Source organism: Pelmatolapia mariae, linkage group LG16_19, assembly GCF_036321145.2.
Source record: "Pelmatolapia mariae isolate MD_Pm_ZW linkage group LG16_19, Pm_UMD_F_2, whole genome shotgun sequence".
Taxonomy (NCBI): Eukaryota; Metazoa; Chordata; class Actinopteri; order Cichliformes; family Cichlidae; genus Pelmatolapia; species Pelmatolapia mariae.
This window is the reverse complement of record NC_086241.1, coordinates 50,613,415-50,636,561: the sequence shown is the minus strand read 5'-3', so window position 1 is coordinate 50,636,561 and position 23,147 is coordinate 50,613,415. Positions and strand designations below refer to the sequence as shown.

The 23,147-nt window shown below is 39.5% G+C and overlaps 1 protein-coding gene across 1 annotated transcript in view; it reads right to left on the bottom strand.

Annotated features, from left to right (window-relative positions):
- Nucleotides 1–23,147, bottom strand: part of itpk1b (inositol-tetrakisphosphate 1-kinase b) — a 31,159-nt gene extending 8,012 nt beyond the window's left edge. The window contains exons 1-5 of the mRNA XM_063497864.1: nucleotides 22,927–23,147; nucleotides 22,276–22,429; nucleotides 17,324–17,348; nucleotides 9,406–9,531; nucleotides 4,995–5,112 (exon numbers count right to left, since the gene is read on the bottom strand). Coding sequence (XP_063353934.1) covers nucleotides 4,995–5,112; nucleotides 9,406–9,531; nucleotides 17,324–17,348; nucleotides 22,276–22,370 — 364 coding nt within the window. The 5' untranslated portion in view covers nucleotides 22,371–22,429; nucleotides 22,927–23,147. The remainder of the gene's footprint in view (nucleotides 1–4,994; nucleotides 5,113–9,405; nucleotides 9,532–17,323; nucleotides 17,349–22,275; nucleotides 22,430–22,926) is intronic.

Here is a 23,147-nt window from a genome sequence, read left to right as displayed (position 1 = left end):
GCAGTCAGAGTTTTACAGAAACCATGTAAAAGAGGCCAATAGGAACCACAGAAACAACTTCAATGAAGTTGTTGGAAGTAGAATTATCATATTGATGTTCTACGCTTTCACCTACCATCAACAGTTCTTTCAATAAAAAGACAAAAACAAACCAACAGAGGTGCATGTGCGAACAAAAATGTCCACAGCTGGTTTGGATCCCCCCAGCACAGAGCTCATGTGACGTTGGGCTAATATTCTGGTATACTCACTACAAGCATCTACTCAACTTAAGGCTACAGAAGTTCCCAGTTGTGCAAACTGAAGGAGAGCATCCCCAGCTCTGAGCTACTCTGGAAAATATACAGACCTGATTCTCCTGAAATTATTCATAATTCCTAGTGTATGTCTGTCCAGATTTGACCTTTGACCTTTTGGAAATAAATGACAATTTATCATTTTATTCTGTTATCCATTTTTGGGATATTTCATTATTAGGAGCATAGCAGTAATGCTATTGAGAGGTCACGCTGACCTTTAAACCACCGACATGTTGACATTCAAGAGCCCCCCCCCCAGTTGAATGAGATGAAAAGAAACTGATATGGGGATAAACCTAAAACATAATGGTGCTGGTGCAGAGGTGTTATATCAACTGTTGCTGTGTGAGGTGATAACGAAGCATATAAAGATGTTTGGTGTTAAGGCTCCTCTTATACTGTTATTTCACAGAAGATTAACAGGCAACAATTAAAATCATAGAATTGTAGCTAAAATAAGAGATTGTAAGAGATTCAGTGTAGTCTATAAACATGATAACTGTATAATTTTTCATTTCATGCATACAGGCATTTATTTTACTATATACAGTAGCTTCTTTAGCTAAAGAAAATGATGAATTAACCTTAATCTTACTGTACAAAACTATAATGTTGTAGACAGACATTTCAGTTAAGACTGAGATTATGTTGCTGCAAGTTTAAACTGCTGAATTTTTGCAAGCAGTTTTTCTTTAAAAGTTTTTTCTTTAATTTTTTTTTTTATAGTGCTGACATTTCAAGTGCAATAACTCTACCTTGAAATAAAGTGATTTACATAACCAGGCTCTACCAGTCTGATCCTATGACAGTTTTATCACATGCAGCGGTGATTCTGGTGAAATGTTAGCTACAGCTGTGAAAATAATGTCTTAATAACCCAGGAAAATCCTTTAGGTACTTCCATCTTGTGATGGGTCCGAGAACAAGACATTAAACGTTCCCCTGCTCTGCTGCTGGCAAACATGTGTTTCCACACTATTTAGAAAACTAATTTTCAGGAATGTGTTTGATTTTTATGTCCAAAGAAAATAAATCTGGCTATTTAAAAAGACTTAACCACAAAGGGTTTATTTTTGGTTGCTTCAATACTCCTGTTCTCTTGTTCTGTGCACTACGACCTTTGCCTGTGAAGCTGGGTCCATTCCAGGGCTGGCTTCGTACCCGCCAGTGCTGGGAGCAAGCCTGGAGGGTTACCCATGAGTCATCTGTGCACTGCCTACAACTGTGTTCCCTTTTAGTGATGTTATTTTATCAGGTCAAGAACAGCATCATAATAAAAAGAAAAGCCTGATGGTGAAAACATGCCCATTACATCACTGAGTTTCCAAAGATTGATAGTGTTACATTTGGCTAAACAAAAACCATCAAAAGCCCTGAGCCTTGTCAAATGAGAAAAGAAATTCAAGCTCCAAGTTCAGGTTTTATAATAAAAAGAGCAGAGACTGGTGGACACGAGTGAGTAGCCAAGTTTGTAACAGTGTGCATGCTTGGCTCTGGCTGACACTTTAGGGGGGAAGGAGGTGGAGGGGAGGATCAATCTCTGGCTCTGTCTAAACATTGCATGCTTGCAGCAGACCCAACGGAGCCGAGGACAGTCTTTATGGGCCTCTACAATGGACAATGAGGTACTTTTTAAAATGGGATTATACAGTTACAAAGTCTTCAGGATCAGGACATCCCTTATATTAAGTCATTCGTCCACTCGATTACAACATAAACACACAGTCAAATAAACTCCAAATGCATAGGCCTTAACCGGTCACTCAAGAGGAAAGAAAATAATCAAAAGGCCCGTTTTAACACTTAAACTCAGACGACACTATTCTCTTGTTTGGGGATTTAGGTGAAGAGAACTACAGCGAGCCAAGTTTCATTATACTTGCTAAACTGTGGTGCTGTTTAGGTGAAAGGCTAGACTCTCTTGTTGCTATTTAGAGCTTGTTTCCTAGAAACCCGAGCATCCTCTCTTTGCTGCTCTCTTCTTGTCCCTCCAAGGCAAAGCAGCAGGATTTTTTAATATTCTAAATTGAACTGGAAACACGGCTATGCCCTGAGAGCATTGCTTGTCTCAATGTCGTGCTCTAAGAGGCTTACGCTCCAATTAAAATTATGAGTCATTTATGAAAAAAAAAAAGAAGAGAAAAATGTGATTGTTTTCCCACAACATGCAAATCCAGGTAGTCATTATGTAATGATGATCACAAAGCACGGTAGGGCAGGTGAACCTGACAGGCAGAAACTCAAGGTGGCACTTGGCTCTTTGAGCTCACAACTGTTTCTCATTGTCATTCACAGAAAAGTCTATAATTAAAAATTGATCACTTGCATAAACCGGCTCTGCTGGTCCTCACAGAGACGTAGATTAATGCTGCAGCACAGGGAGCACAACTGGATTGTTGTATAAATACCCAAGGAAGAGTTTCAGTTTAATTTCTGTTATCTTGAGCTGGAGAGGAAAATGTTTAAGACTCTAAGAGTTGGTGTGACAACGGTTTCTGTCTATAAAAAACAGACTAAGATATCAAAAACTCGTGTATACACAGGAACCAGCGGATTCCACTAAGTAACATAAACAGTTACCTTGGTCTGGCTCACATAGGAAACACAAAGCAACTCTGACAACAGATCGGAGCCAAATTTCCAGTGACGCTGATCCATTAGTGCTCGTGTGGCTCTTTTCTGGCTGCTTTATATTAAACACAGCATTAGGACGAGCTAAATCTTTCACTTAATTTTATTTTAATTTAAACAGTTTGGAGAAGAACAGCTAAATTCACTGTGACTGAGGCCATTTAATACTGAGAGGCCACTCGAGTGACAAAATAAGGTTTGCTTTTCCACAAGCGCACCTCAAGTGTTTCCTCCTATTGAGTACTATTCTGAGTCATACAGACTGAAACATGGCCAGCTCTCTATGGTCTTTAAGTACTGGGTTGCCTTGGCAGCTGCTTCAGGACTCCATGGTCTCTGCTGATAAGGAGGAGGAAGAGGCTGTGCCTAAGAAAGCAAGGCTCAAGAAAAAAAAAAGAAGAAGAAAAAAAAAGAAAAGAAAAACCCCAAACCCTAAAATCTCTTACACTATCCCCTTCTTTAACTTGAATTTTGGGCGTATGCTGATAGTCTACAGGTTACAACAGGTTTACTGTATCATTGCTTCTAAACTGACTAAATTGTCATGGATGCCTTGGCATGCAGGCCTAACTGAGCAGACAGCACCACTTACATTAATGGAAGTAGAATGGTGAAAGGAAAAAAGAGCTTCGTAAAATGCAGCTAGTGAAGCATCTTCCTCTTCAAACCGATCACACACAGTGAGGCAGAGTGATGCATCTTAAACTCGCTGTTGCGTAACAGCAATCGTGTCTGTTTGGATAAAAAAGACGTCGTCTTCTCGTATTTCTATTTTAGGAAAGCACCGACACGCTGATACAGCTCTGAGTCTTTGCTCTGACATCAGACTGCAGCTCATCACACAAACTTGGTGAGATCATAATTATAAAGGTTTATTTTCTCCTGCCATGTATGGGTTTAAAGGAAATGTGGATGAGTCACAGGTGTGCTTACAGTGTGTGTCAGTAGGGAATGTCCCTCTGTAGCTAAAAGCCATCGCCTGCTGGTAAAGTTTACTTGATCAGTGACAGGGGAAGGTGTTGCTCGAGTGACCTGAAGGCAAGTTCTGATCATGCTATGATAACGCAGAGAGAAATTGGTGCATTTTGTCACATGTGAGAAAGGAGGAACTATGATATTAGCAAAGTGCTCAGCTCATGTTTATGTAAATATAAATGTGAACACTTAAAGTAACACAGTTCAAGTGAGAAGCTACAGCGGCTCTCTGCTCCCCCTTCCCTGGGATGTGAAGAGCACAGTCAGAGGTCCTAAAGGTAACCTCAACTTCCCTCTCAATAACATTAAACAGCAGGCCGTGGCTTTTAAATCAAAATCAAAGCCTATTTTTAGACAGCTTCTGTTTTCACATAGCGAGCTAGGAACAGAGACACTAATGGTGCTAGCCATCCACTTATCTCACAGTCGCCCGAGAACAAAGCTGAATCTTTAATGGCGAACGGTTTATACAAACAGGACATTTAGTTCACTCAAAGAACAGAACACATCATCGCCCAACTATCTGGCTTCTGTGAAAAGTTAACCCTAAAACACTAATGTTGGGTGATTTTCATAAATCTCACTTAGTGGTTGTGTCTCTTTTTGTTTATTTCTCCCACAGTTGTCAGTGATGCAGGGAGACCGTGTCTTCACTGGACAAGGCTCACATGTTACAGGAGTGGTTCCCAGCTTTGTTATTCATTTTATTTTTTTCCCATCATCTATTTCCTAATTTATCACTAATTTTAGTGCGTTTTTATGAGGTCTCCCCAGTGATACTTCTTTCACTTTATGAAACGTTGTATAGGAGGCATATGAGAAAAGTACCTCAATTTGTCATGTACTGTTGTACTTGAATCTATTTTTATGACAAGTATGTTTTATTGTGTATATTATACCAGGTACAAAACCCCCCAAAACCCCCAACAACTACCAGACGTTAGTGACAGTGTCTAAAGTGTGAGTACAGGTTTTAATTAGTGAGCAAATCCTCTCCTTCACTGAAATATGCTGATTTGTTCCAAAATTTCTCCAATGCAACTGAGCCTCACAGCAGTCAGTCTCACAAAATTACCGAAAAGATCTTACCTCGCATACAGCTTTCTAATCTGTGGATGAGCTGGTAGGATTTGCAGCGATCCAGCAGAGTTCGGATAGCTGGAAGTGGATCCAGGATGATAGTCTCAGGATGGGCATCAATGTAGTCCTTGAAACACAGATTTACAAACCTCTTAATTTTTACATTCAGAGAGCATGTACCATTATTGTAAATGTGATTTTTTTTTTTTTTTTACATTATGTATGCCCACACAGATGCAGTTCTCTGCATTATGACTAAACAGGTTTTGTATTGGTTACAGAAACATAACTATGGTAACAAAGGCAATGACTTAAAAAGAAATTGCCATTATTGGCTATCTGAATCCAGATATCCTGGCTATGATTTCCCAAAACCTCTTATTCCCTGTAAATAAACCGACTCCTTGGAAAAATAACTGATGAATTACTAATGGAAATGTTTGTGGCTTTTATTTTTAAATGTAACTAATGTGCTAAAAGGGCAACCATCTGCCACGACACACACACACACACAAATATAGATTAGAAATGTTAAACAAACATAATCATGTAGACAAATCCAAACACTGAGTTGAAGGGTCAACATGCCTCACTCTGTTTTTGTATGTAAGCTAGAGAGAGCATGAGATGTATGCCAGCGGGTCTTTGTAGGTTACATCACTGCATCTCTGCATGACCTGCTGTTAGGTCAGCGTGAGGCTGGCCATTTTACATAACTGCAGTCCCCTTCTCTTCTCTCGCCTTCCCGGCTTTCCTCTGACTCCGTCCTCACACCACCTCCTCTCTGTTCTCGGCCGCTCTCCATCATCTCCACACTTGATTTTCGGCTACATGGATCCCTTTGCCAAGAGTTCATTCCCAGCGATTTCATACTGAGTCACAAACGCTGTCAGGTGGAGCTGGCGGGCCTACACATTACACAAACAGCCCGCCTGCTCACATCGCAACTCCGCTGTCACACACATTTACATGAAATTAAACACATCGTGCAATATTAAACATTAAGCACATGTACAGTGGAAATAAATGTCTATTTTTGAACAGAGTCTCAGTACACACACACACGCTGTAGCACAAAGAATGTAAACCGACGCCTTTGCCTTGACATGGAGGACCCATCTGCAGGATTTGCCGGGATCTAACAGGCAACGCTAATCAAAGCCAGTCGACCTGTTATGTAAGTAAAATATGCTGCCACGGAAAAAATAAATAATAAATAAATAAATCCAAACTAATCTTCCAGGAGTTCAGAGGAATACTCTGTGATAGGGACTGTCACTTGCTGAATTCTGCATCTCAGAAGAAGAAATGCAGTTAAACAGAGACAAGAGGGGGAGTTGAGAAAGAGATCAACGCTTTTTAGCAGGTGCTGGAGAGGAAAAGAGCCAGACGTATGTCAGCGTGGGTGTAAGAGAGGGCTGTTCGCATTTCAGAGCAGATCCGTTTCCAGAGAAGAATAAATGGGTTTGTCTTTGGGAATATGGTCAGAAGAGCATCTAATCTGTCCTGCTGATTGTAAGCCATGTCTGTGATGCCACAGTTGTCAAACCTGAAGCGAAAAATTATTTTTAGCATTTGTATTAGCCACAACTACAACCAGATGGGTGCGATTTACCACATCAGTTCAGCTTACATAAGATGTCAAGTACAGAGAAGCCCGGAAGACCTAAATTACGACTGTAGCGATCTACACCCATTTGTCAGCGAGGTAAACGCGAAAAAGAAAAAAAAAAAGAAAAAATCTACAACAGCTAAAAGCCCCTGGTAATTAGCTACAAATGCCATTTTACCTTCGCAGTTTAGTTAGAGAACGCAAATGATATTTGTCCAAGGTTTACTGTGAACACGGCTCACACCTCAGGCCACTGAATCACCAGAGTGCATTTCAGGACGACATTTTGTTTTCATAAAGAGCTATTTTAGAGATGACGGTTTATTCTCTCCACGACACAACCGGGTTATTTATGATCACAGCTGTGTAACATTAGAATTACGCCAACACATATATTTCTAGTGGAAATGTAATCACAGATGACAGTTGTGTTCAGGTAAACACGCAGAACAAAAGAGGAGAAGACTCAGCCACAAGACTTGGCTGCTGATTTACCCGCTGATATTAAATTCAACCACTAACTACAGTGGTAAAGTTTGAGTACTGACTAAAACGAAGAAAATACTGTAATAAAAAACAAAACACACACTTCCTCTGAACTGAAAAAACCCTACAAAGATGTTATCGATGCTTACAGGATGACATTTCTTTGTAATGCATACAGCCAACTGGGAGGAGACCTTTAGCTTGAAGATCAACTGGCTGACTGAATAAACATTAAGGCAACACAGAAAATACAGAAAAATTCCCGTCTCAATCTAAATGACTCAATCGAATGTGCACAGTTCAATTTTATTTAGTAAATAATGATATGAACACTGCTAAGCATAGGGTATGCATTAAGATGAATGATGATTAAGAGGGCTGCCAGACGGCTACAGGTACAGCTAACAGTAGTGGTAAATCAAAGTGACAGAATCTCTACGCTTTAGCAAAAGGATGAATTATATATTTAAATAAATAAAAAGCCTTCAGAGAACTTATGAAAAGGTCACCAATTATCCATAGGGAGCCACAATATTTTTGTTATGTTTGGGGAAAAAACCTAATAATAATTTTAAAACCATCCAACACTGGACATACTTAGCTTGACTCCTAATTCGGAGCAAGCTAATAGCTCATCTATTATCTTAATAGGACAACATGATGTCCTATTAATATGTTGCTGTCAACATATTAATGCTGTCAATGAGCACAACTTGAAGCAATATTCAGTATTCTGCAAAAACTTGGAAATTGCAATAATATTATTAAGTGAGTGTCTAATTTTTGTATAAACCTGCAGATATGCTTTTTAGCTCTGCAGAATGGCTTACATTTGGAGTCAGTCTCAAGTGGCCACTGTATGAGCTACAGTTTTAGTTTTATTTCTGAGTCCTTGAGGGTTTCAGTTTGATGAAAACCAGACGTATTTTGCTCAGTACATGGTATTAGGCAGCTAAGAACTTTTTACTTTGATTGAACTTTTAAAGACAAAAGGAGCAAATCCATGCCTTGCTTCTGGAAATTGACAAGATGTGAAAATGTAAGACAAAAATTGCACTGGTTTGCACATCCACAGGAATCTAGAGCGCTTTTTATCATACGTAACTTACTAAATAACAAGTCTAATAGTACACTATCAGTCAAGCATCAAATGCAGGCCTGTGCTAATATCGACCAGGTTCTGCAGGATGTCAGAGTGATTGCTCCACTCTGACATCCTGTTTGCCCTTCTTAATTGAGCAGTCAGGGACATGTTGACAGAATTGCGTGACTCTGATCACGATTACAGCTCCTGAGTCACTAAGAGAGAGACGGAGGCAGAGTGCAAGATAGTTTAATAAAATTCATTTTCACACCATCTGTACCACTGCCAGATTAATGAATGCATACACAGAGAAGAACAGCATGTTTCTAAAGTAGGTTTTCAGCTCCAAATGTGATGTGTTGAACATGAGATTGTTCTTACTTCAGGAAGAACAAAAAAGTTTCAAAGATAACATTAAGGATTTATGAGTTACCACGTGCTCAAATATAGCTGCTAATGCATGTATGTTCCTGTGATCTGCCTTGCTGATTCTTTGAACACATTACCTGATTCCTTGAACTGGGTCATTTACAATCGTAAATGTAAAACTTGGTCACCCATAAATGTTTATTGCCAGTACTAGAGCTGCAGTCAAAACCAATCAGTCAAAGCCAATCAGTGTCGCAAGACTTTTCTGCATTTGCGCCATTTCAAAAAAAGCTTTCTAGAGACCAGTTAATCTCAATATTGAATGTAGGCTGCATAACCTGTGAAATTCTGAGTCAAATATTTTGAGTAACAAATTATCTTTTGGTTATTTAACAGCCAAAATAGGTTTTCTTAGAACAATAAATATTAATATTAGCCATGCAATTGCTTCAATAATAGCTTCATCTAGATATGGATCTATGAAATCAATACAAAGAATAAGTATTAAACAATTTTACAACATAGATTAGACCTGTTTGATATTTAATAAAACATAAAATTGATGGATGAATAAGAAGTTGCAGTATTTGTTATCCATCTATTAGTAGAGATTATTCATTATGGCACCTACACTATTACCATTCCCAAGGTTAAGGATGAACTTAGACGGTTTCCCACACATACAGTATATTAAATTTTTTTAATATGTGTGTGTATCTATTTTCTTTAGATTGTTGTGTGTCCAAATGAACAGGCCAAAAGTGTGAATAGCATTCTCTAGGCCTTGTCCTCTCCTAAATTTTGGTTTTTCTATTTGTGAATACATGGGGAGGAGGGAGGGATATGCGGGAAGACAGACAGATGCATACCTGTACTCTTTGTACCAACAGTACAGCCTGTGAATCATTCTGGTCAGCCTCAAGGATAAGGTCAGTCAGTTTGTGGATGATGACATCCAGGGGTCCCTGGTCCTCTAGAGGCTGGCTGAGGTCCAGCTGAAGACAGAAGTGTAAAACAGGTCAAAGATTATTGTGCAGTCTGGGATGTATTAGCCATTTTTGAAATGGATATCCATCAGCAACCATACTTAAAAAAAAAAAAATCTTTATAAAACTCTAAGTCACTCATCTGTGACTTACTAACGCAATATTATAGATTCTTGGCCCATTGGATTTTAGTCAGGGTTTTAAGTGCTATGGGTGTGGGGGTTATTTTTGTGTCTCTGGCTGCAGAGGAGGAGAAGTGTAAAACCAACACTACAGCAGTTACAAATAAGCACTTTCACACATGCAGTATGCCAGGTCAACATCAAGTCAATCCTGCAATTTGTTGAGTTCTTAAGTCACGACATCCCGCATTTCCTGCAACATCTGCAAAGACCTACTGCCAGTAAATAAGTCATAGGATTTCTGCCTGACCTTTTGGGTTCCTTTTGTTTAACCCACTATTTATTCACATCAGTTACTTCTTGCATACACGCTAAACAGAAAATCAACATATTCATGTACTTGTAGATGCATCACTTCAGGTATGAAGTGGTACTGGTAAAGACACATAGTTGCAATTAATGTACTCATGAATCAGAATAATGGCTGTAGTGAACTAGCCTGTTATTCAAAATCACTCCTACCATATAGAACAATGGGGGGGGGGAAAAAAGAGCGTACAAAGTAAACAGTGGGTAGATTTTGTTTCATCCTGAAAAACACATTCTTTTATGCTTAACTGCTTCCCTCTTACAAGGATGATGAAGTATTTTTAAGAAAATGGTGGCTACATTTGGAAAGTCATTAATCTGTCACTTTAAGGCTTATTTACACTCCTAATCTCCTAATAGAAGACAGAAATCTCTCTTCAATCTGAAAGTTCTGGTCTAGGAAACACATTTTATTTTCTGACTTTTTGGTTATAAAAACATCATAATGACTGATTGTACATAGTGTTCTACCTCTTTATTTACAGCTTTAAATTTGGATCAGCAAGAGTTTGTTTTTTTGCTTTGAATGACACCCGGATTTATTTCTGGCATCATCTTTGAAAACTCCAGCCTCCCTCTGGCTAGACCTCCAGTCTCATTGAGCATATTCGACAGCCTCTGAGAAAAAGCCAAATTAGCATTTGTTTGAAGTTTAACGGTGATGAAAAGGGCTGTCTGCTGAGACCAAGTAGCTAACAAGTAGACAAAACAAGGCACCAAGTTTGATAAAGCATATGCGTGTTAGCACATGCATGTAGCAACATCACAAGCGACAGAGGAGAGATGCTAGAATTTAGCAACCAGTGTCGATTGAACATGAACATGATGAAATTATTATCACAACGGGGCTGTCACTGTGTTTAGACTGTTATGACAGAGTTTGGTGTCTGTGAGATAACAACTTTTAAAGTTATGATCGTTAGAGTTGGTGTCATGATTGCAGTTTTCAGTTGGTTTTTAAAGAGGTCCTTTTGATGTGTGACATGAAGACGGGGCAGGAAAAATAACTGCAGAAAAGGGGCCTAGATGAGTGAAGGCATGTTTTGATACACATTAATCATTAGAAAACTCTGGCTAGATCCCAGCAATGTGTTTTCTAACACATGTAATAAAAATCTGGCAGCCTTAAATATCTGAGGTAACCCCTTAGACATTTAACTTTGCACATTATCAATTCTTGAATGTGCAAAATATGGTACTGGGAAAAAAAAAATTGTATAAGGGACAGTGCTAACAAGCACGATTAGCGCATTAGCTAATCAGCTAATGGGCTAATCGGACAAACTCAGACAAAAGACAATGCAGCCACACCTTTCCAAACAAGCTAGAGGTGGGCAGATCCCCAATATCCTTGTGCTATCCAGACATTATGCAAACTGAGAATGAATACACCTTAGTCACACAGGTGTGGATCAATACAAGAACTGTAAAACTGTACAGAGTTTCAGTTGGTTTAGGATAGGCCACCTCCAGAGCCAACATCTTCTGGTTAATGATTGTTAGAGATGTGATGGTTAGTTACTAACTTGAGTACTTCTGGTCGAACTCTGGTAAATCAGTTGTACAGGAGTGGCATATCGTTTTAGATATTGTGTTCTTTACAAAGAGCATTTTGCACAGAGGAAAATGCAATCATACTATAACAATCATAGCATAAGTATGCATGTATGTAAACGAGGAGCCCAAGCTTGATGAAACTTCGGATAAACATTGCCTAGTGCATTGGGAGTTTCAACATCTATATGGCCTACACAAATATTTAATACAAATCCCACAATAGTATACATTTTTACATTTTATAGGTCAATTTAGCAACAAATGGGATGTCAGACTAGACTAATGTATTACAACATAATGTATCAGAACATCATACTACGCATGAATGCATGTTTGTATATTCCTTAGCATAGAGTGGGAGTTTGTTAGTATGGCAAATATTTGAATTTCAGTGTGGTGTGAAATACTTTCATGTGTCGCATGCACAATGAATACTAGACACCATGCAGGCTGCAGAAAATATTCCACCATGCAAAGAAATGTCACGACATGCTGCTTGAGTTGAGCTGAATTTCTTTAAGAGCTCATTATCCTATATCAACATGGCATGTCTTCCTCTGGCCATCTTAACAGTGTTGGATTTCATTGTAATGCACTGAACATTAGTGCTTGTAGAAACATGCCCCTCAGCTCACACCCTTCAGCAACATGTCAACATGAACTGACTCTTGAAAAGTGAATCTGCATCTGTGTTGTTTGTAACTACATGACTTGAAGGCTTAATATGTGCCAACATAGCTGAAACTGTACAGAACATGATCGCATATGTAACTTTACTGTTACCATATTAAATTAAGGAGAGCAGAACCTCTGATTTTGGCAAACTTTCAGTTTTGTTTTAAGAAGCTCGAGATGTTAAACATATTATTATCACAGGAGTACATAATCTTACAATCATCATATCACCCACCCTAAGTCGAGAGATCTCTGGAAACCTCTGAGAGCAAAAGCTTTCTCATAAATATTGCTGGTACAGTTTTTACATACAAGTGTCTAGTGGATTCAAAAGTCACTCAACCAGTTTCATGAAGTGAAATACAATGGAAACAGGAAGACAGTCGATCATATTATCTAACAACTGACTGCATTTGTAATAAAAAGGTTTCAAAAACAAACACTGCTTTATTGACTTATTGTTGCGCCTATCCAGCAGGTTTATCAGGAATCGTGCAGTCATAGGACACGTAGACACTGTGGTGCAAGCATATGGCAGATGTATAAAACACATAAACATGCTGCCATGACCTGACCGATGCTGTGTTAGCAAGTCATACTCATAAAATGTGTTGTCACCTGTGGTCAAACAACTACTGAGTCTTTAACACTAGCTGCTGTGAGCAGCAGTGATGACAGGGCTACACCAGTGGCAAGAACCACCTTTTTTTCTTTTTTCTCTACCTAGCAGTGTGACAGGGCCTGCCTGATGGGGATTTGTCCGTACTCTACTGAGGCACTGCTTTTAATCTTCTGCTTATATGACACACAGAGGGCCCATCCACAGCCTGGCCCTGCCACAAAAACAGGACTCTAGATTGTGGGGTCATCACCCATTGGCAAAGACACATCACACAGGATGAAGCTCTCTCTCTCCTCCCTGTGCACTGACAGAATGACCCTGCTTTAGAGCTTATCCCAGAACCCAGCAGTAAAGTCACTGATGTCCTTCTAAATGCTAAAAGCAGAAATGTCAGCTGATGGTTTTCAAAGTCCCTCTGGGACTGAGAGGTAGCAGTGGGCCGTAGTGGTGACGGACGGCAGAGAAAAAAGGCTGGGTCCTGGAGGGAGAGGGTAGGTCAGGGCTAACATATTTTCAGCTTTGATGTAGCTCTGCTGTGGGGCCAGTCTCTCCCCTATGGGAAACTAACATTCACGATCTTAAGCAAACAGCAAAGACAAAGCTTGTGGAGTGCTTTGCTCATCAGTAAGTACACTGCACACAAATTATATGGACCACAGTCATTATTTGGGGATGCCTCTGCTTAGTCTGTTAGAGATCTCATTCTAGTTCAGCTGCATCTCACCTGACTTTTGCTTTGTTGTCAAGCAAACCCAAAGAGTATGTGCAGAGCACAGACAGACATGTGATAAATCATTTATTCTGTATGCCATGTTGCAATGATGGCACGCTAGGGTGAGTGTGCAACAAAGAAAAAAAAAACTAAAACATGCACAAGTCTAAGACAAACTGTGGCTGCCAGACATATCTCACATCAGCAAAAGATTAACACAAAAGGTGAGTCTCCAAACTCTCCACATAAAAACTGTATGGAAGGTCAAACTGGGAGCTAATTAGGCTAATGGCTGTCTCCTCAGCAGTCTACAGAGAGAAGACTTATCCCTGCTGAATTGATTGTGCAATTAAAGCTTTTGAGGAACTGCCTTTCATCACACGATCAACATAAATGCTTTGCTAAGTAAAGGTTACCCAACATAAGACAGGTCTGATTTTACTGCTTTTGTAGGTAGCTTACGAAAACTTTAAGTAACTTCCTTAAAAGGCGGACCAAGTCATGTAGGATGAAAATGAACAAACTGTCAAGATGTTTTCAGGTCAGATGAAGAAATAAAGCGTCAACATAATTGTACCAAGCCCATTGACAAGAGCTGATAAGATAAAGGAGGTACTGCACAGTCCATTGTATTCAGACCACTGACTACATCATTCGTCAACGACCCCTGAACTCCCACTACACTGCACCCATGTCACATAAAACCTGGCAACAATAATATATTTATAAAGGGCTTATGAAGGCTTTATTTAAGGAAGTGTGAAAAAAAAAATACTACGCATGTTTGATTTGTTGAAATTACTTAAAAAGAAAATCTGTAATGATACTTTACTGCTTTACTATACTTTTCTCTAAATGCCAATTTCCAGTAATGGCCACAAACTGACTGTCTTTGGATCTGACAAACTGGAGGATCAATAAATACCTCCTGTGGAAAGTCCTCTGTTTGTCAGATTCGGCAGGTTCAATGCAGGGGCGAGATAAAGTAGTATGCCGGAAATTACCTTTAAATTTTTAAAGCACTAAGGATAATAAAAACAGCGACTTGATAAGTTTCTCTGGGCAGTCAAGTCAAATAATGACTCATCATTTGAGATTCCTTTTTCTGAGAGACAATACTGGCTTTCAGGAGAACAACCCTGGTGAGTTAATCTCATCATATCCATGATATACACAAGCTAATGTAGGGATCATGGGGAAATTGGCTCTTGTAGACTCAGTGCTAAAGGGTCAGTATTGATGAGCTGCAAAAACGTGCACAGGGGAGGTAATGGAAAGATGAGAGGGATGAGGGGTACAGCAAAGGTAAGCCTTGGTAGAGCCTAGAGGAGAAATCATTAAAGTCTGACAAAGGAATCTTTTTCACTTTCGTCAGTCCTGACGCATATACATACAGAAGGGTTTCCCACACTGAAAACAGAAATATAAAATTAAGTCCCTTGGGCGGCCAGATTTAGCAAAGATCTGTTCACACGAGGTGACGTCATAACCACTTTCAACCTCTTGGGGAATACAACCTCTTGGGAAGTGCACCTCATTAACTCTGTCACTTCAACTTTGGAGCTTTTTTCTACACAACAACAAAACAAGACAAAAAACAACTGGTCTGTAAAACAAATCACAGTGGGGCTGTGATTTACCCATTTACTGTTGGTGGGGACCTGAACTTAAAAAGATTTTTCGCTTCTTTTGTCCAACAAACTATCCAAAAGCCATACATACACAAGTCTGATACAACAAAAGACGGGAAAAAAAGTTTCTACTTGAGAAGCTGTTGGGTGGTTTCATTAAAACACTTCTGATTGATCAAAGTCGTACATACAGCACATAGAAAACAAGCAATTTATTGTGCATTAAGGCTGTAAACCAACAATGAATCAACAGATTTTTATGCCTAAAGGATTCATTTAGCCTCGGATTTCCAGGGTTGACTTGATAGCACAAGGGCCAGCCTGTCTGTCAGACCACATGGAACAAGGTTAGCCGATTACACTGGCTGACAAAAAAAATAAAAATAAATCTGCACCAAGCAGCAAGAGAAAGTTAAATTGACTTGATATCCACAAAAATAGCAAAAGTTGTATGCTTTTTTTTAAAAGTTTAAAACAGTGACCAAACAATAATAATCTTCCCACTACTCTAATTTTCTAAGTCTCTAAACCAATTAAAACTTCAAGACTAATTTGTTTACCTGCTTTCCGTCTCCCTGTGTCCTCTTCAGAAAGACTGGGTTTAACACGGACCTATGTTTTGACTTTCCCCATATATACACTATCCCAGTGGTCTAAACATCAGAAAACATATCATAGATTAGAAAATAAGAGTCCCCAGGCTCTGAATTCACTAGTGCAATAGGAAACTAAATCTTTGTACAACAAGGCCAAAGTAGGACAACGGATACTGTTATCTTTGTTTCTGATGTGGCCACGACACTGCAGGCACTGAGAGGAACGGACACAGCGCAGCCACCCAAATCATTGGTGTGCATTCAAAAACACTTCTGGCTCTGTTAGTAAACTGAACTGTCTCGACTGACAGTGACAGCCCAGCTAAAAATAACAAGTTTATGCTGATTTGTAGAAGTCAGGAGAAAAAATCAAAACAAAAAAAACCCCCACAACAGTGAAAAGCAGGTAGTTGTAGAAGAACTAGTAACAGAGAAGATAGCAGCACCGTTCCAAGCCCTGGGTACATCCTAACTTTGGGCCTGTGAGGATCTGCTGTCTCCCAGGAGGGGCTGAATGCATAGTGGGAAACAAAGCCCTGCTTACTTTGGGACTATTCCCAGGACAAGACTCTTTCTGGGTGTGCTGATATTGTCAGCACAGTGAGAGGAAAAAAAAATAACCTCAAAGTGAAGGAGAAAAAAAACCCCAATCCCACAAGAAGAAAAGAAACAAAGTAAAAGGCTGAGAGAAAGGCAGGATAATTTCCTCTTTAATTTCAGAGAGCACTCTAAGTGACAGATACTGTTGTGCACTGAGCTCCCAGGACTTAGTGACAATTGTTACTATGCTGCTGAATGGCCTGTGCTTACTTACACTCTATAGTATGCTGTGCAAGAGCCGTTAATGACAGCAGCTTTTCCTTCCCTGAGGCCCGTATTTACTGGGACAGAGCTCAGCACTCAGAGGTAAATTATTACTATAGGCAGACTAATATTTATTTTGGTACTTCAACAGCTCCCACTGAAAAGAGCTGTATCTTCTTGTATTTATGCAATTTTATATCATAAAAGTACTTCTGCTGATATGACTTTTAACTGAGGATCTGAATGCTTCAACCCTCCACACACACACACACACACACACACACACACACACACACACACACACACACACACACACACACACACACACACACACACACAAAATGAGAAGCTGCTCTCCCAAATAGACTCTTGTGACAAACAAGTCGAATTCAGGCCAGGTGTTGAAATATCAAGTTGGGATGACTTTCATCACAGCTTAACAAGGAACATGGGCTGTTGTGATATACTGTGACCAATGATGCTTACATACAAAAAAAGCAAGACTGTGAAAAAAACTACATCCTGTCTGTAGGAGGTTATGCACTTAGTAATTGGCCAAAGAAATATATCAAATGTAAAGTGTTGTAGGTGGATTGACTTTCAGGCATCAAATATGAATAGCAGAGATTCAAACGTATCACAGCACAAACAAACACATGACTAAAGAAGTAAAAAACACACACAAAAAAAATCAAACTGTGTGGTCTTCTTACCTGAACAACTTCTATTCCTCTTTTCCTGGAAAAAAAAAAGGACAAAAAAAAAATAAGACTTTTTATTTTGTAGAAGATATAAGATGAAAATGCTCAGAAACAGACATTGCTGTGTATTTAAGGACCTAAACGCTAAAGGCGTGTTATGTAAAAGTATATCATGTAGTGTAGGTGAAGATGCCTCTGTTGTCTTTGAGCCGTACATACGTAGGCTCAAACATTCAGAGCAGAAGACTGATAGGAAGTGAAAAGCAGAATTAAAAATAAATAAATAAAACAAAACACATGCGCATGCTCGCGTGCACACATACACAGCTAAATGATGTAAGATTGGTCTGATTTTAAATATTTATTTTTTCCATTTGTGTTACACCATGTAAGACATGTTTCTCAATCATTTGTCCGCACTTGTCTTGCTTTCATAACAGTGGTTTCTCCAACTGTGGGGTGCTGAGCCACTGCAGGTGGGGTGTGGAAACCGGTTTTTTTCAATAATTTCCCCCCAAACCAAATACTAAGTTCTAAGGGAAACTAAACAAACAAGAGTGTGCTGACGTCGTCACACCAAACTTTACTTAAGTAAAATTCAACTAAATCCACTTTTTTTTTTTTTTTTATTGCTAATGATACAAATAAAAAGATTAAAATTGGTAGTACACGTGGTGTGAATTTTGAAAAGGTTTTTGAGAACCACTACCTTTTAATCTAACACAAATCTTTATGTAAATTCACATCAAAGGAGTTCCCCTCCATAAGAGGAATTAAACAGAAACTCATATCTCTCCAATAGTTTAACTTCATGAACAGTAAGATGCCTGAACCAGGGACACATAAGCCTATCTGCATCTAAAGATAGGAAATAAATGAAACATGATCTTAATTTAGTCACAAAATTTATCTGCAAGTAAGATTATTATAATGGAAATACTAAATCCCACCCACAGACCTGGAGAAACTGCAGTTTCTGTGCAGTTTCTACCTTTTGGGAACAGCACAGAAATACTAGTCTTTGGGTAGAAATAAAAAAACAATAGGACACAGCAGTATTTAAATATATATGCATACATTTAAATGTGAGATGGCTTGTCTCTTTTGAGAGAGGAGCATTACTAAACCGACACCACACGTTTAAACCTCCTGGGTGTATGCTGGTCCTAACACCTGCACTGAGAGGAAAACCTCAGCCCAAACAGAAAGCAGAAGAGAGGGCATTTGTACAATCCTGGTTCAGCTGGTTCGGCGAAACCCTACTAGGTCAATACAGAAAGTTAGCCAAAGAGTTTCTACACAGCAAAGCATAACAGGAAAAACTCCAATGCTTAATGCAGCCGACTCCTAGTTGGGGGAATTCACAAAGAGAACACCACCAGCCTAACACTACATCCAATTCATCCTTTCCAAGCAAGCAGTTTTTGAGGTTGCAGTCCCATGGTAACAGCAGTGCAACCATTCACCGCTTCACAACAATGTGGATATTTAATACTGCAGCTGGTGTGTTTCATGCGACGTGAATGAGGTCTTTAGTTTCGTGAGATATGGAGATCCTCTGCTCTGCTATATTGTTACGCGGTCAACACAGTGAAAGGAAAACCTTTCTCTCACACACACATACACAACCACTTTGATACAGGCACATTGTACATCTATAAACCTGGAAGTTCAGTATTTAAGGCACATCGTGTGGCATTAGCAGTTACCAAGTTGACAAAGGGTGTAAATGAGATGGTAACCATAAAGTAAATCACATTTTATGCATAGCTAGTTAACCATACAGAAAAGTATTTTGAGCATTTAAAAAAATTATTTTTAAAAAGTACCAATTATTATCCAAGGGAAAACGTAGGCCATGAAGATATTCAAGACTTGCCTGTTAATATTTTACTCCATGGGACTTTACTTAGGTGGGTCAGCCAGCTATACTTTGCGGTATTTATTTATTTTTTTTAACCCTTATCTGTTTAAGACCTAGATTAAATGAATTACTCTCGATTTTAAAAATTCAGAAATTGATGTTCTGCTCCAACTACTCTGTGAGCTAAACGGCATGAAGAACATTCTGGAGAGGCAGCTGATTTTTGCTAGTCAAAAAATACAAAGCTTCTTTCGACTACTCCCTTACTCACATGGGATCACCACAGCAGATGGATTCACATATTTGATTTGGCACAGACTTTTAGACTAGAGGCCCTTCCTCTCTTCTCCTCTTGCTCTTGAATTGGAGACATTTTACCTTTTAAATATACATGTTATTAATTATTAATTTATTTATATTTTTCAGCTCATCACAGGTTTTTATACAAGTCTTCCAACAATTTCAGTAAACTCCTTGCATTTGTTATTATTAGTATATTGTAGTATAATGTAGATTAGAGTTGTGGTGAAACTGAAGAATGAGAAAATATTTTTAGATAATCTAATGAAAATCAGGGTCTCTGCTTTTTAAAGCATCAGGCATGTGTGCCAACTGAAAAGATGCCTCTCAACTGCTGTGCAAGCTGACATGCGGACATAAACTCAACTAGCTCTGACCAGCAGGAACCCCAAAGTCCAGATGCAAGAGACAGGACAGACTCCTCAATGATGCACACACAATGTCAGCTGCTTGCCACATGATGACAGGGGAAATTCTGTCCAGTCACTGTTTAAAAGTAACACTGACACATGGTTTATCTTTCATAATAATAAATGATGCAGGGAAACAGATAAATTTAAACCATCAAGTAAAAATTGCACTTCATGAAATTAAGCACAAAGGGTCACTAAATGAATTTAATATTGCATAAAGTCTCTTTAATTTGGAACAGACTTACTCAGACGCACAACACCAGGTCCAGATAAAGTTTAAAATTGCCATATCCTGTACCTCTTTTCAAAAGTCACGGCTTTTTAGAAAACATACATGCAAGGTGGTAGGGTCTTCTTAGTCCCATCCTTCCTTTCCTCATAACATTTGTTTTCTATGCTACATGACTGGAGTAGCAAAAGGAGAACTTGAAGAAAAGTTTCCCTGACTAACAGGGAGAAGTAGTCATGTGTGAACATATACAAGCCACATTCACTTTGTGGCTCATTTGCAGTTATCTGCTGTGCCATTTGTTGCAGTTTTCAAAGGCTATGCATCAAAAAGACCAATTCTTAATGCTGAGCCAGAGCTCTTCGTGTCAAACATATCGAACAAACCTATATCCAGCTCATAGGGAAGAAGGTGGTGACCAGGATGCAGGGAGGAGGGGAGGTATGCTCGGAGCTTTATGTAGAGATTAAAAATGTTTCGTGGATTACAGTGTGGTAATCTGTGCTGACTCAATCAGGTTGCTTTATGAGGCAACGCACTGTTGGAAAAGGTGAAAATCCTTCTGGAACAATGTCAACATATCTGATCTACTGCTGCACATGTGTGCAAAATCACAGGACCAGAGATTACATTGTTTTGTCCAGCCTCTCTCAGATTTTCAAGACATGTTACTATGTGATAACTAGCCCTCATACAGTGCAAGTAGGTAAGGTGACATCGAGCCAAATACTTATACTGGAAACTAGTATGATACCTACTAAAACAAAGAACGGACAGTGAACCAGCTAGAGCTTCTCTCTCTCACCCTTTCATATTGCTATGCGAGATTCAACAGTTGCTCGGAATTTTTTATTGCAAATATTATAAGGTAACAAATTGTGTCTGCTTGATTAACGACACCCATCTCTTGTCTGAAGTGTCTGGGGAGTTGCACACACTGAAAAAGACACCTACAGGATGAAACAGAGTAGAAGACAGAAACTAATAAAAGCACAGAGTTTTGTCTTTTTTCCCCTCTTTTTATTTTTGACCTCGCTTTAAATGTATTTGCTCATTTATTACTAATATTTTGTTTACAAAGTTGGGAAACAACGTCTAAGTCAGGGCTCATATTAGTGGAAAAATCTCAAGTCCATTAGCACTTTTATCCGAATGGTACCCAAACCCGGTACTGTACTTCAGTATCTGTACTGAAAACGTCAGACTGCTGCATCACCAGCAGCTAGGCAGCTGTTGCAATGAGAGACTATAAAGCGGCTGTCTCGCCCTAATGCCCTTTGACAATCTGATATACTGTACAGCACCTATTGTAAAACAGCAAGGACAAGTTCACATCTGCTAAGAAAATATAGGCCCTTCAGCTTGTGTAACACTTGACTCAGCTGGATAAGAGACACAACAAAATAGTGTGCACACAGCACTCACATAGATGCGTCTGTCAAGGCTGGGGGAATCTGTGCAAATTCTTACTCCAGCAAATAGATACATCCTTGACTAAATTCATGTTATGACGATGCATTTGGTAAGGACAGCTTTATTTTCTGTTGATAAACAGAGACAAAAGCCTCAGACTGAGCTAGCACTGTTCCATCTACATATGATAAAAAAATGATATGGTGGTCAGAGTTTAACATCAAATGCTACTTTTTAAATACGTTAATAATAAGGAAGAGACTTTTTCTTTTAGACCACATTTAGCTGCTTTAAAGTTTAACGCTCTGAGCCAACTGACCTAATAATAAAACTGGTTTTGTCAGCTTATCCTGTTACACATTTACCATGCACCAACAAGCACTGTGCCAGGACATACACAAAACAGACTTGTGCCTGCTTCCTTTGGGGAACCCATTTCTTCACAATACAACAGAAAAGAAGATTAGCAGAACGGCTTCAGGCCACATCAGCAACCTTAAATGCTTAGCATGCATGAGTAGGGATGTCACTCACTGACATTTGGTGAGTACGTTTGTGTGAAAAGTGCCTAAGGGCTTAAATCTGTGAGAAGAGTCCTCCTTGTCACAGAGCCTTAAGGGGAAGTTTCCATGAATTGTCACATAACTTGTTAACCATAGGGGCCAACTATGTGAATACATGTAGTTTGACGGCTGTTCTTCAATCATTTCATCTTCACACAATAAACTGGAGTTAGTTAACGAACCTGCACAGATCAGCAAAGGCCTGGAAATTCAGTTTCTTCATCTTCTTCTCGCTGAGCCAGTAGCCGACTCTCCGGCCTTTCAGGAAAGTCTGCATTTCCACTGTGCCCCTGGTCCTTTTTTTTTGCAGGTAAATGGTGCAACTAATGACTCAACCTGGACAGACGAGAACAGACCCCCCCCACACACACACGTTAGTGTCACAACAGCCAACCAGGGAGCAATGTGGGGAATAATTAAGTTCACTGCTCGGTTACTGATACGTTGCTCCAAAGCAATAAGTGACGTCTTCTACCAGTCTGTCTCTTGGATATTCACGGTCTTGTGGTTAGCATGATATAGTTTCCAAACGTAATATTACAGTGAATGTGGCTGAGCATCAGCGAATCCCACACACTGACCCCCTTTTGCTAACCCCAACTGCTAACGTTAGCTGGCTAGCTATGTAGTGACAATCTCCAGAGCTAACCGATGGCGTGCAATTAGGAAACGCAAGCTAGCTTCCTAGCTTTACAGGCTGAACACAGTCGTACTACGTGCACATAAGAAATGAGTGAATTGTTAGTGGAAACAGCTACTGGTTACCTAAAAAATAAGGGAACTCCCTCAACTACATAAAGCTGACATCGGGAGGCTATAGAGAGCTAACTAACCTGGCAGTTTTAGCACAGTTCCCCTTGAATTTGCGTCCTCTTCAGAAACTAGCTCGGGTAGTTTCCCATTCTCAGTCCGCTCGCTGGAGAAGGAGTAACAAGCACGGTGACAGATGACAGGCACCGCTGGGCTCACGTTGAGATGTTGCTGGTGTTTTCTCTCTCAGTCTCTGAACTGGACTGCCCGCACACACCCAGGATTCAGGAGACTGATGCCGCCT